The sequence below is a fragment of the Cryptotermes secundus genome, unplaced genomic scaffold (genome assembly GCF_002891405.2).
Source record: "Cryptotermes secundus unplaced genomic scaffold, Csec_1.0 scaffold80, whole genome shotgun sequence".
NCBI lineage: Eukaryota > Metazoa > Arthropoda > Insecta > Blattodea > Kalotermitidae > Cryptotermes > Cryptotermes secundus.
In genome coordinates this window covers 1,273,360-1,287,890 of record NW_019732856.1, presented here as the reverse complement: position 1 = coordinate 1,287,890, position 14,531 = coordinate 1,273,360, and the positions used below count along the sequence as shown (strand labels likewise).

At 38.7% G+C, this 14,531-nt stretch overlaps 1 protein-coding gene across 1 annotated transcript in view; it reads right to left on the bottom strand.

Annotated features, from left to right (window-relative positions):
- LOC111867726 overlaps positions 1 to 14,531 on the bottom strand; it is a gene marked incomplete at its 5' end in the record, with an annotated part of 591,832 nt that overhangs the window by 68,118 nt on the left and 509,183 nt on the right. The window contains 4 exon segments of the mRNA XM_033752792.1: positions 277 to 330; positions 3,958 to 4,097; positions 5,672 to 5,803; positions 8,703 to 8,871. Of these exon segments, the coding sequence (XP_033608683.1) occupies positions 277 to 330; positions 3,958 to 4,097; positions 5,672 to 5,803; positions 8,703 to 8,871 (495 nt within the window).

Below are 14,531 nucleotides of genomic sequence, written 5' to 3'. Positions count from 1 at the left end.
CCTGTTGAAACTGATTGTGTTACAAGATCATAATTTCAACAATGTGACATCAAACAGTTGATATTTTAAAAACTGGAGAATTTCAAGATCTCTCATAATTTCAAAATAAAACAAATCACGTAATCAATCTGACATTTTGTTCCTTTATTAAATATAAGTTGATCTTATAAACACAATGTACTTAACTTAATGCTGCAAACAAAATCTATAACTCAACTGTTAGGCTATAAGACAGACATGCACTCAAGCAAAAGTCAAGCAAGCAGATTTACCAACCTGGAAGTGAGGCCGAGCTGGAACTAGAGTGTTTATCATATTCATCCGAAGCAGCTGGACAGACACATACACAAGGTACAGTTAGTAACTAACCAGGGAAGTTAATGATGCAGTTAGTATTTGTTAGTTCTAAAACTCAAGTCTGTTAAGTTTTGTGGCAAACATGACTCACTATGCAGTATACAAACAACATTATGAATGTAAAAATGTCTAACCGTTTACTGTGTAAAGTGGGAAGTGTACTTGTTATTTCATGCTGCCTGTCAGCATTTAATTTATTATGCTGAATAGTAAAACCTCCTAAAACATCACAAATCTTCTCTAAAATATCTTCCCTTAAACGCATAGTGAATGATCTGTATCATAAATGTATTCATGGTTCAAGAAACGAAGATATGAATGCACTTGTATTTAACAGCAGTGCTACACAATGTGGTCTAGCAGAATGACACAACTGGCTTGTACTACTGCTCGGTGCATTCCTGTACTATATTTCAGACATGTTAACTAATGATAAATTACACCTTTGTGGGAACATCCCACATTATCACGCATTTCTGCAACGCTCGCTCTTCACATCGCTTTTCACCATCACGCGCGCTAACCAATCTGATTGCTTCAAACGTTCATATTTATACTGGGATCGCTCCTGGCCCGCATCTACGTCATTACGCGCGCTAGCCAATCAATTCTTCCTCCTCACTTTCAAGTTTGGCTCCGCCCCACCGACCAGCGTATAAAAAGGAGCGACTCCAGAGACGAGTTATTCAGTTCAACACATTTCATCATCAGCCTACGAGCTAGCCACATCAAGCAACTTCAGCCAGCAGGCTTCGTCGCCAGCGCTCGGTCTTCGGAGACATCGGCGGGCTGCGCCAGGCACGACTGCCTCGGCTCTCCAGCGCTCTCACACCCGACTCACTGGGGCACTGCGCCTGGACTCGCCGGTGGTCGTGTTACGGTCCGACTCACTGGGCATCTGGCGTAGCCACTGCCTCATGGCTCCTATGACCGCGCTCGACGACTAGCCTTTCTCCTTACTGGCGCGCACTGCGCTACCTCACCGGTCAATCATCTCAGCAGCCACGGTCCTTTTCAGGGCCAACAAACTGTTCCGAAGAAGTGGGTTGTCATCAGAGTAATGACAAGACACACATCGACGACAAGAGCCCCACACCTTCATTTACTTGATAAAATACCTGACATCTGTTACTGTCTTACTCTTATAGTCATGCTGCTGTCAGTAACAGGTGGAAGACAGAAACAGCCTGTTCCTCCAAAACATTTCTATCCACCTACAAAGCTACATACTGTAATGACCCAGAAGTCCACAGTGTGAATGATCAACAATCTGAAAATCTCAAAACAAATACTAGAATAAAGTGTTGTGAATGGTATCAATGAAAACCTTTCATTACAAAAGAAGTCACAAGAAAGAAAATAAACAAAAATAGCTTAAATTGAAAGTTACTGATAATCTGTGGCAAAAACAATCGTCAGGAAATAGTGGGAATTTGGGGTTTCAGGTTAAAACACTTTTTGATTCAATTATGTAACAAATTTAAATTTTAGGTTAAAACTGAAGGTATCGAGAATTAACTCTTATTACGCCCCTTACTAAATGAATGCTGCCCTGAAGTTAGGGACTGACACTCTACTCCACACGAGGACTACCATAAGAATAACAACGATGGTATGGGATGCCAGACACACAGACATGATGAAAACAGGATCTTTCTTTAGTTAATAACTGGTTCTTATATACATGTCAAAGAAAACAGACAACAATCACCTTTCGCTTCATCAGTAGAAACAATTTCCAAGGATTTTCGGAATGTAAGCCAAAATTATTTGCAAGAATCAGTATGAAAATAAAGTTATTAGAACTGCAACTCACACTGGCACTGCATTTAATTAACGCTAGTATTCCACTTTAACATCTATATTACAAAAAGTCACACATAACCTAGCAGATGAGATACTAGCTAACCATCATATCCAACGGCCCAACTCAAATTTGCGCGCGAATAATATATGGTGATTATTCCAACAAATGATGTACTACTTCAAGGAAAGATTTTAAAAAATATTTAAATTATGATGGTGACAATTAAAATACATTATTTTCAAAAATGAATGTCTGGGCAACAAAATACAATAATTAAACTTATTGTTTTCTACAAGACTGCTCCATTTTATCAGCCACTTGCCTTCAGGTAGGCAATGACAACACCCACCCTCCCACTGATACACACCGTATAATAAATTTTAGGCTTGGGTTTCTCTACATTTACTGTCTTACATAGCCCTACATAGTGTCTCATACACACTGTAAGTGGCCTCCATAGTCAAGGGGTAATGTTCCCACCTCATGACTCAAGGTATGCGGGTTCAAACCCAGTGGAGGTCGTGGAATTTTTAAGGGCGGAAAAATTCAGGGAACAAGTCCTCCGGGAGGGACTTTTAAGCCGTGGGTCCCATGTCGTAGATTTACGGCACGTAAAAGATCCTCATGTCTCTGGCAGACCTCTGAGCAAAATTAGGCAACAATTTCCCGCCCAAGTAGTTTCCAATGCCTCTGGTAGATGGGGGAAATATCAGGTACCGACGGCCGACCTCATTGGCTGAACGGGGCTGATAGCACACACCAGTACCGGTAGGGTATGGCGACAGTAGAAATTAAAGGGGGATGCACAATGGACCAATAACTGTTCTAAGTGCATGGGAAAACCCACCCCTTCTAATAATAATAATAATAATAATATACACACACTGTAGCTATGGGTTCTGAACAATCCAGCACATAGCACTAAACAACAAAATAAAGCAAATGACACACACCTTTGCACACACTGTGTGTATGGGTAGTCATAGCAGAAGAGTAAATATTCACACTTTCAAAGCAAGTAAGATTACAAAAGCAAAACATAAAGCAAAACACAGAAGGCAGTCATGGTCTCATTCTATACAGAAACTAAAAAATGTCTTCCTCAATTGTACTATTTCTCATTACTGTGTCCTGTAACTAATATAATCAAGTCAAGGCATCACAAAGAAAAACTCTATTTTAAATAATCTAAATATTTTAATAAAGATTGTGTGATATTACTTCACGGGATTTATATTCATTTTTAAATACAATAAATAGTCACCCTGCTATACACGTCTTTAATGTTACATCATGTATTACTGTTCTAATCTCAACAAACGATTATATAAAACTGCCAACTCCCCAGGCACACAGTCCTCAAAAGACTGACACTACAAATAGCAGTCTCCTGTCAATATATGATGAGCCAGTATCATCAGGTCCTTACAAATTACCTCCCCCAGAGCAACACTGACATCATTATCTCGCTTCCTTCTTGGTCTTTCATGTGGTTTCCCCACCAAAATTATGTATTTCTTATTCAATATTCATATCTAACCATCATTAATACCTTGACTTCTTGCCTGAAAATACTAGGTGAAATCAAAACGTTCTCATCTCTGTATTATCCTCCAGTCCGTCCTTATGTCCAAATACTTCCCCTAGCACTTTCTTTTCAAACGTTTGCACACCTGCACAAATTCCAGTATATATGTTCACCTTGACTTCAGCATTCTGAAATCATTACAGTTTACTTATGAAAGCCTGAGGGCCAAGTAATGAAGGAAACTCCACACATAGTAAATACATACCATTCCGATAGTTGGCATCCCTTGCAGAGGCAGGCGGTGGTACCTGAAGGTATTCACGCGGTGTCGGAGTCTGGGTGAGAGCCTTCTGTACTAGACCCGTCAGGTTCGCCAACTGCCGCTCCATGTGTTCCACACGAATCCTAGAGTCAGCACACAATCTGTTACTGTAACTTCAACAACAGAAATAGAATATGTTGCCAAAAATCCTCATGCTGGGATTTGAACCCAGAATGCAGCAATGCAGCAAATATTATTATGTCCAGGCTGTGCAAGAAAGCAAAAGACTTGCTCAAGAATGTTAGTACATCCTTGCGCACACACACACACACACACACACACACATACACAGCATGGCAACTGACAATTTGTTAAAATGATAGGCACCACCACATTTATACTCCTACAGCCCTGCAGTTTCACACAGAAGTGCTTAGTACACATGTAAAATATCAGATGATAGGAGATTATGGCTACCTGCTCTGCATGGCATGCACAGCAGAACCATCTGTCAATTTAAATCCCACCCAGGGATGACATATACTGGCTCTTCTCAGCCTAATCCCCCAGGTAAATGCTGACACATGACTACAGAAATTCACATTATTTTCAACCATCATTCATTAGCACCATGTAATTTCCTGTTTAACCTATACAACCAAACAGCCAATAAAGTGTAATTAAAGAAAGGCAAACTTTTTACCTTACGAGTAGATCTATTTGGGATGTGATGAAAGAACAAATAAAATCTGGCACAGGAGAAATTGGAAAACATGAGCATCTCAATTATTGGTAATTAAAAATGAAATATGATAAATTGAGTAAGATATTATCTGACAATTATTCAATGCTTATTTTTGTTATCATCTATATTATTCTCTGTAAAAACATAATTTTCTTGTGTGACCTGGTGTAACTGCCGAATGTGCACTAAGAGTAAAACAGCTGTGATAAGAAATTTTCCCAGCCTGTCTCACTATTATTATGCCATTTCACAATTTCTGGATACAGCTGGCTCTCATTATATGATGCATCATTATATGGTGGCCTTCAACCCCCCCCCCCCATACTACATGTGTTTTATATCATACAAATTTCTATTAAATGTTCTGGACACAATATAAAAGTGTACCACAATGTTCCTTACTTTAGTTTGCATGTACAGAGGGGTAAAAACCATAGTCCATTGTGAATAAGTTGTATGTCTCCAGCATCCCTAATCCTGGAATTATTTTATTCACACAAAGAAACTGAAGGAGCACCCCTTTTACCTGTTCAACCATAGTCTGAAATGTACTTCAAATTTCAAGTACATATTTTAAGTCATTCCATAAACACTGTACACATAACAACATGGATTCCAAAATTGGATAAATTTCAAATTCAATCAAAGTGTACCTTATAATATGTGTGCTGAAGCTGTCCCACAGAATCCACTTTATACTGTGGATATACTATTGTAGTACATGTTTATCGATCCCAATACATGCATATGAAAAATAAGTACCTAACAACATTAAAATTTGGTGTATTACAGAAAACTATGGTGAAAATCTACAGATTCTTTATAGCATCTTCTGATATCTTCACAGCAGTATGTCTGTCTCCGTCTGTCTGTCAATCTGTCAGTATAAAACAAACACCATCAGGCTGTTCATAACTGATTTAATGCTCTCAGTAAACCACAGTATTAGTAGAAGCGGGAGGGTGTGCATACCGGGTTGTGTCGTATGGGACGACAGCAGGGGCAGGGAACTGGCTGCGGGGTTGAGGAGCCACAACAGACCGCCCCGCCGTCGGAAGCTTCACTCCATATAGACTGTATGACTCATCGATTAGCTCGGTGTCACTACCAACACAAGCAGTAAGTGAGACATACACACACAAAGCAATGTTATGGGACCAAAGAAGACAAGTCCACTTTTATACACAGAACCTACACAAACCACAGATATGACACCAAGGCTGCACATAAAAAATCTTGTGAGCATGCACATATTATCAAAATGTTATTAAGCCATGTGCTCCTGGGTTAAAGCAAGTGGTCTTCATGGAGCCAATCTGCCTCACTGTGTGATCTGATTCTTTCAGTTCACATCCTTCACAGAACTAGCTATGAAAATAAGAACAGACTCTAAAACATAAATTCAAGGCTCATATTTGTTTTGACATTCTTTACACACAGAATTCTACATAATACATTGTGAGAAGCACATTTCAAAATTTTTTAATAAATTTAAAATTGCTCTAAATATAATTATGAATCTTAGTGATATCTACATTTTATATCAGGTGGGTCTGTTAATGAATTCAATACAAAGATTGAAGTTCAGCACTAGAACTGTATTGTCGTTGTGAAGGCTAATAAATCCCCCTTGCTAGTAATTTTTTTGACATATTCAACATATGTCACACTGAGCCACCCAACTCCTTACAATGAATATTTGCACTGCAAAGTTACAATACACCTTCTTTCCCAAATGTAAACAAGTTTTAGTTTGCATATCTTGTAAGAGTAAGCAGGGTTGTATGACTGGTGTTGAAGCTGTTGAATTATAGTAATGATGGCAAGATGGTTGTTGTAAGCAGGACACAACTACTGGCAACATATACAGCAGCAACAAACTTTCAGTCACTTATCCATTTCACGTTCTATGTCACATGCAGAAAAACAAATTCATACTAGACTTAAATTTAATGTATAAGCCAGCCTTCATAAGAAGCTCCTGAAAACATTCCTTAAATTCAATTCAATTCAATTTATTTTTGTTCATCAGATCTCCATTTGGCAATGGCGCCTCCAGATATAGAACATGTCAAAGCCCAAGTTACTATAAAATCAATCCAGAGGACGTCATAAAGATATTACAACTTATATACAACCATTGTTGCAATAACTACTGATATGCATTCTGACTTAAAAAAAATCAGAACATCTAGAGAAAATATGAAACCTGTAACACAATTTCCAGTCTTTAAGAATACCTGGCATTAGATCTGTTGTAATTTATTACAACGTATCACCAAACATGAGCAACGAAGTATATACACCAAAGGATATGTAAGGTAAAGTAAAGCTCTCCTTGTAACAGGACATGGAGGCCAATATAGTTGTGAGACATAGAGGTTCCCACATTTTCTTGGACAATCAGCTTACGTATGGCAGTGAGGTTGTCAGCCTTAAGTGCCAGCCACCCTTTATCCCCAGGAAGATTCCTGGTACTCACTTCTGTTAGAGGCTGGGTCCACCCCAGGGCCATAGTGCGGCTGGAAGGATTAGGTCAATTGAGAAATCCAATGGCCTTATTGGGAATCAAACCTGTGACCTTCTAGCTTGTAGCAGTGCCTCAAGCAACTATGCTACCACAACCCAACCTCTGTAGTCAAATGAACAAGTCCATGTGTATCCTACAAGAAGGGAAAGAGAACATGCCTGTGCCCAAAGCCTGGGTACGAGATGATGATTGAGCATTCTAAATTCAAGGCTTGAAGAGCAAACACTCGTTGCAACCACCCTTGCCATCTGAATCAAATATGCATGCATTTCTGACTACTTTTCAGAGCTTAATGATTAATCATGCACAAATCTAATATGCAAGTGTCAGCCCATGTGTCTTTTAATTTCTTTTTGCACTAGCAGATGGCATGGAGACATGAAACTCAGTACCCATATGACACACAGAACAAGAAGCTGTGACCTATTTCAAGAAACAGATCAGAGTTTTCAAAACTGAATACGGTGATTCAAAATGGGTCTAATTCAGATTTCACATTCACCACACTCTGTCATGTCTATAAATATGCGACACTCAGAATTAGTAAGTATTCATTTTTAGCCATAAGGGTAATCACTATTTTGTGATAGGGAGCCAAAAAATAATGAACACACTGAATGTGTCAGGGCATACTTTAAAACATTCAAAATGTTAGGAAATCCTTTATTTTAATTTAATACTGTCAAGATCTCATTCAAAACGGTAATTCTAGTAAATTATGACAACATTTAGAAGGAACTACTAATTTCCATTCTAGAATTAATACATTCAGTGTGTTAACAGAACACACTGTTTTAACAAGTGTTCAATCTGAGGATCGTAATTTGTATAAATTTTATTTAAAAAACATCAGGGCTGTAAAGATATCAACAAATGCATCTACACTGGATGTGATATTCTCAGGCTGGTGACTATGACAAGAAGCTAAGCCAGCTTTCCGCCCACTTCTGCAGCCTCTTCCTTGGGCTTAATCTTTGCCATCGAAGATAGAGGTGGTATGTTCCTATGAAACTCTAGGTTCTCTCCAAATTACATGGCGTTACAATCCAAAATACCATATTATTCAAAAGCACAGATATTCATAACATAAAACTGGTGGCATGAAACACACACACACACATATGCACATATAAGCATGTGGAAGCCACAGTACTAATTACTGTTTACAACAGAACTTCACGAAACACCCACCAAAGACATATCGATATTTCAAACAAAACAGGTATATGACATTCACAGTACAACATTCTTCCTCTCTGCAAATCAAGGTATTTCTTACAACCTCTCCTTCCATGAACATTCGTGTGTCATGCAGAATTATATCCATAGTGGAATGACCTTACATGCTATAACACACAATTCACAGCAGAAAAATATGGTGACTAGATTTGTTCATGTATAAAGAACAGAAACAACATCACATAACTTTTACATCAATTGACTTCTTTCTGACAAGACACAAAGCCTGCTCACCTTGCCTCTTCATCAATGACAGGTGTTATTGAGCCAGATCGTGATGCATACTGGCTGTAGTATGGGTCCTCATAACCTGGCCCTCCAGGGGGGTATGCAGCAGCTGGGTAGGCCCTCGGACCCCCTCTCTCTGGGGAAGACATGTACCCACTCTCTGAATGAAGACGATCTGAAGACAAAAACAGCAGATTCAAGTATTTGGTTCCTCCATAATGACAACTTCTGCTTACTGTAGTACTGCATGTGCCAACAGTAAGTACCAACTCCAGTTGCTGCTTTCACAATTATGACTAAAAATACTTAAGTAAACTTCATAAACATGAATATAAAATGTACCTAATTATGATACACTGCACACCTGGCCAACCTTGAATAGAAAAAGAATTAACAAGTCTGTTGGAATTTAACTCCAATTTTGCATCATTTACAGCAGTCTCCAATGTTGAATACTTCATGAAATTCCATATGAAGAAGTGAGGTTTCCATAGTAATGACAATGCATATTGTGATGTAGTTGATTATGACATCATGTAGGTTGATAGGTACTTACCAGTGTTTCTGAGGAATATATTGCCTCCACCTTCAGGACACAAGACAGAGGCAATATGTTACTCCAAAACGCTAGTAACCATATATCTGATTGTATGGTGCCATAACCTGTAAGATCATAACATGAATGCTGTATCAGGATTTTTCCAGTGCCTTGTTTCTAGTACAGTGAGCAAACAGAATATCAGTTCATTTTCATGATGATAAGTGGCGAACTACTGATAGATATAAAAGTATGTAAAATTTGCAATATTATATTTCAGCATCCTGTTACACTCACACAATATATATGGACAAATACCGTCTTAAGTGCAACAATTTTATTGTAGTAAAGAAGTAAAAACTACAATAAAATTGTTGCACTTAAGACGGTATTTGTCCATATATATTGTAAAATTTGGTTGGCATGAAGACCATAAGAATGAATATAAATTTCTGGTATAGATATTGTTTTGTCAGACGTGAAACATGACATCTGGGTAAATCTATGAGGACGTGATTAGAAGGTCTGAAATACTGGCAACATAATGTAGCATATTTTTAGCATACTTCATTCTGGAAAAAAAAAAAAAACTGTTTTCTTAAACCTGACACCAAAAATATCAAGGAATGGGTGAGAATGGTCTCATTTCATGCAGATTTTCAGTGGCTCATACACATGTATTTTGCTTGTTAACGTAGTCATTCTGAAGAAAAAGGGCCTCACCTTATGCTTTCACAATCAGGGGACGTTTCTCAAAAAATGCAGATAGTGCTAACAAATGTCAAACTACTTATATTTAATGCCCTACCAAAGGACTGCTGAATATGAATTCTGCACAGAAACAATTCTGCACTGTTTCAAAAAGTCCTGCATGTTGACAATTTCCATTAAGTCTAGGTACTGAGACATATCTAGCATTCTTCAAGGCCTTGTGTCAGTGCTTGCTGAACATGTGCCATGGTCTTTCATGTTCTCAATGTCTTCTTTTTCCAACAGTACCATTCTTATTGTTAACAAAGGTCCCAGTCATTTCAAACCTGTTAAGGAATTTGTTTATTTTCAAACAAAACTATTAATGTCAAGGAGCAAAGTCCTTCTTGAGCAGCTAATTGTCATTCGGCTAGTCAAGAAATTCCTGGCCTTTTACAGAACACAATGGTTCAGTACTTGCTTACAGCTTCCCTGCACCAAAACTATAATGAAACTTCATGATAAAGTTCAATAACACTCGTGGTCTAGCAAATTCTTTTCACTAAATACAAATGCTCTTCTGTTGGGTATGCCATTTTGTTCCGCATTACTTCATGATAGTTCTACTATGCACAACTCAGTGGTGGAGCTACACCCTCAACTTCCCATTTGCCTTCATGACATGGTGCTTAATTAAGAACAGAGACAACTTTACTTTTACAACTAAAGTCTCATATAACCAATGACACACACCACACACAATATTTGCCACATTACAGTTGAGTTTCCCAGAGCAATGTCTACAACCTTCTGGGATGTAATTCTGTTTAGTCCAGTACTAGTTCACCAACACTTCAGAGGAGCTCACTGTATCCACCTTCATGATCAAAGAGTAAGCCAAACATGAAACCAGCCAGAAGCAGATGGAAACCATGCCAGTTTCTTGAATGGATTACTCTTCTGTCCTAAAGATGGAGGCAGCACAATCCTCCAAAATGTTGGTGAACGTCCACAGAACTGCATGGCATTACATACTAGAAGGTAGTATTCTGCAATATTTGTCGCGTTTTTCAGTAAATAAATACAATTAAAACTGTACAGTCTGTTTGGAAGGGTCTGGTAAGTAAACAAAATAAATAACCAAACAAATGTAACACAAAACAGGAAAGCCAATAACACTGTGGTGTTGTCATGCCTCAACTACTGAGACTTGCGGCAAATTTTCTATGGTCTACAACTGACCTTCCAATGAGAGGAGGTTGGCCTGTGAATTCCCTTGGCAAACTGAATGGCCATATAGCAGGATTGGGGCCAGAGGACCCCCTATAGCAGTTCCCTTCACCATGAGGGTGCCCACCCCTTGTTGGTATGACCTCACATGTTTAAGAAATGGATGAACCCCTTCAAAAAGTAACAAAACAATGAAGGGACAGAGACAGAGTTTCCAAATTTGCATTCCTGAGGAGAAAGTTATTCCAAAGCAAACAAAAATGAGCTTTTTATTCTCAGGCTTGATCTATTCGGGTTTCAGTTACAATGTAGATGAGAAAATAACACAAACTGCACAGATTTCACATATTCTCTGTTGGTTAGTAAGGTTGCAATGAACTGTTACAGATATGTATTAGAATGTATCCTCACTCCTGACAAGAAGTGCTGAAGAGAATTACTGTAAGGAAAAGTCCACAGTCATTACCCTGAAATTTAATTTATCAAGTTTTCCATACAAGGTTGGGAAAGAATACAGTGTGTCATAAATTGGAAAGTTTGCAACAGTAATATATCCTGCCTTCAGTCTTTCATAACACAGCTGAGACAGCAGAAATTTGAGAAGCCAATAACAAAAAGCAGTTCCTGAACTTATTTTCCTATTAATGTAAACATAACCAAAGTAAAACTGTCAGCACTACTCCCTTCCTAAGACTGAACAAAGTAAGTTCCAAAATAGTGGTCACTTCCAGGGAGTAAACAAAACTCTTCTCTAGCAAGATTTATTGTCCTTAAGACAGCTAAACAGGTCTGGCTGTAAGTTAGTAAACAAATTATCCATTCCACAATTACACAATTTTTGCATGTTCCAACAGTTAATAGCACTGCTACTCCAAGATACTCGTATTCTGTTCTGCTGCAGGCATGAGAAAGTTTTGAATATGCAAACTTGCATCTGTGGAATCAGGGTCAGGGGTCAAGAGAAGGCTGTTAAGAAAGATATTTTTTTCATCTTCACAGGCCAACATCCATCGCTGTCAAACTGAGTTATGCCTTCTGAATACAAAATAATCTTTAAGATTGTAAATGTCAAAGGTAAAGCCACACATATATGATTATTTTAAATCCCCACATATGTAACTGTCATGTTTCATCAGTCAGTCAGTTAACAATGATAATGATGGTGACAATGACATATGGTTACCACTGAGAAAAATAATGTACCCAAGCAGTCAACTAAAAACACATGTCCTTTCAGAACTGTATAAGATGTTAAATACCACTGATTATTATGCTTTCCCAAGAAATCTCTCTCATTTAATAACACAGTAACATGGAACGTACAATAAAGAAAACAAAGGTACCAGTCTGGTGTCCATCTGTAAAGTTTCTTTAGCTGAAGAGCCACTGAATCAGGATCCCTTAAGATCACATCCTTTAAGATCAATGTGAAATATGTAACAAACGTGATCTGTTCAAAAAGTTTCGGAATTATATTTTTACAATTTTTCGGACATGCCTGCAACTGAGTGAGCCTTACTGCCTTCAAATTACTCCCTTCCTGCATTGTTGCACCACTCCCAATGTCATGGCCACTTCTGGAAACAGTCCTGGTATGCCTTTTTCAGGATCGCATGTAGCTTCATCTGAAAATTTTTCGTAATCTCTTGAATCATCTGATATCATCTTTTCGAAGTGGATTTCAGTTTGGGAAATAAGAGCCAGAGCCAGGTAAGGTGAGAAGGGTGGCTGAGGAAGCACAGTTATATTCGTTTTGGCAAAAAAGTCACAAATCAGTAGCGATGCATGAGCTGGCGAATTGTCATGACGGAGGAACCAAGAGTAGTTTCTCCACAACTGATGTCTTTTTATTGTCACACTCTCTTAGACGTTTCTGCACTTCGAGATAATACCAGAAACTCACTGTTTGCCACTGATATAATAATTCATAGTACACAACACCCTCGATTTAAAAAACCATCAACATCACTTTCACATACGATGTGATCTGCCTTTTTTGGTCTCGGTGAATTTTTTCCAATCCACAGTAAAGGATTCATTTTCATTTCCACATCCTATTCACAGACCCATGTTTCATCGCCAGTTATAATTCTTTTCAGAAAGTTTTGATCCTCGCTAACGTGTTCCAAAGGTTCTTGAGAGATGGCAATACGACTGTCTCTCTGATCCTGTGTCAGAAGTTGTGGAAAAAACTTTGAAACTACCTGATGCATTTCTAATTTTGTCATAAGAATGTCATGACATGATCCTATCGATATGTTGCACTCTTCTGCTATTTCCTGCACTGTCAAACAATGATTAGAATGCACAATTTCATGAACTTGAGCAACAAGAGCATTGTCACATAACGCTGAGGGCCATCCCAAACATGGCTCATCATGTGTTGCCTGCCGACCATCCTTAAATTGCCTAAGCCATTCATAACAACCTGTATGGCTCATGCATTTATCACCAAAAACGTTTTTTATCATTTCATGAATCTCCACAAACGTCGCTCTAGTTTGAAGCAAAATTTAATGTTAATATGCTGTTCATGAATATTAACCATCTCAAATATTGCAAGGCACACTCTACATGCACGTGAACAAATGACTCTAGGGCAATGACTAATCACAGAAGTATGACGCAGCAAAAAGGATGAATATTAGGAAGCACGCCACTAGGCAGCACAACTTATCAGGCATTGTTAAGAAGTCGAGTTGGTGCGCTATTTAAAAAATTACACAACTTTCCGAACAGACCACATAGTATAATACAGGGTGGGGTGCAGAAACTTCCTTTTTGTGAAGACGCATTGTGAAGGGAGGGGAGGTCACAGAAAAGTGGGGACAGGCTCGATGAATGCAGCAGTCGCGGAAGTTTCTGTCTAATACCCCTCAGTAGGAAACATGAGGTGGACGAGTGAGCAGCGTGTGTTTGCTGTTGAAGCCTATTTTTCGAACAACCATTCCTACGTGGCGGTGCTGCATGCGTTCCATACTCACTTCGGAATTAAGCACAGAGGTCCAGTTTCAGACCAGAAACTGATTGTTTGTGGGTAGAGAACTTTAGGACAAGTGGGAGTGTGGTGAAAAAATCATCAGGACAACGGACCGTTGCGACACCAGAAAATGTGGAGGCAGTTCGACAGTCAATTTTGAGATCTCCAAGACCCTCTGCTCGCAAACAGGCAGTCGCCCTAGACATATCCAATCGTTCAATGCGCCGAATTCTTCACGAACATCTTCATTTCCATCCCTATAAGATGGTTGTTGTGCAAGAACTGTCACCACATGATTCCCAGAACCGAATAATGGCGTGTGAAACATTATTGGAAACGTATGTAAGATTTGAGGCTTTCACGGCGGTGACTATGAAGAAAGCAGTCTTCTGGGATT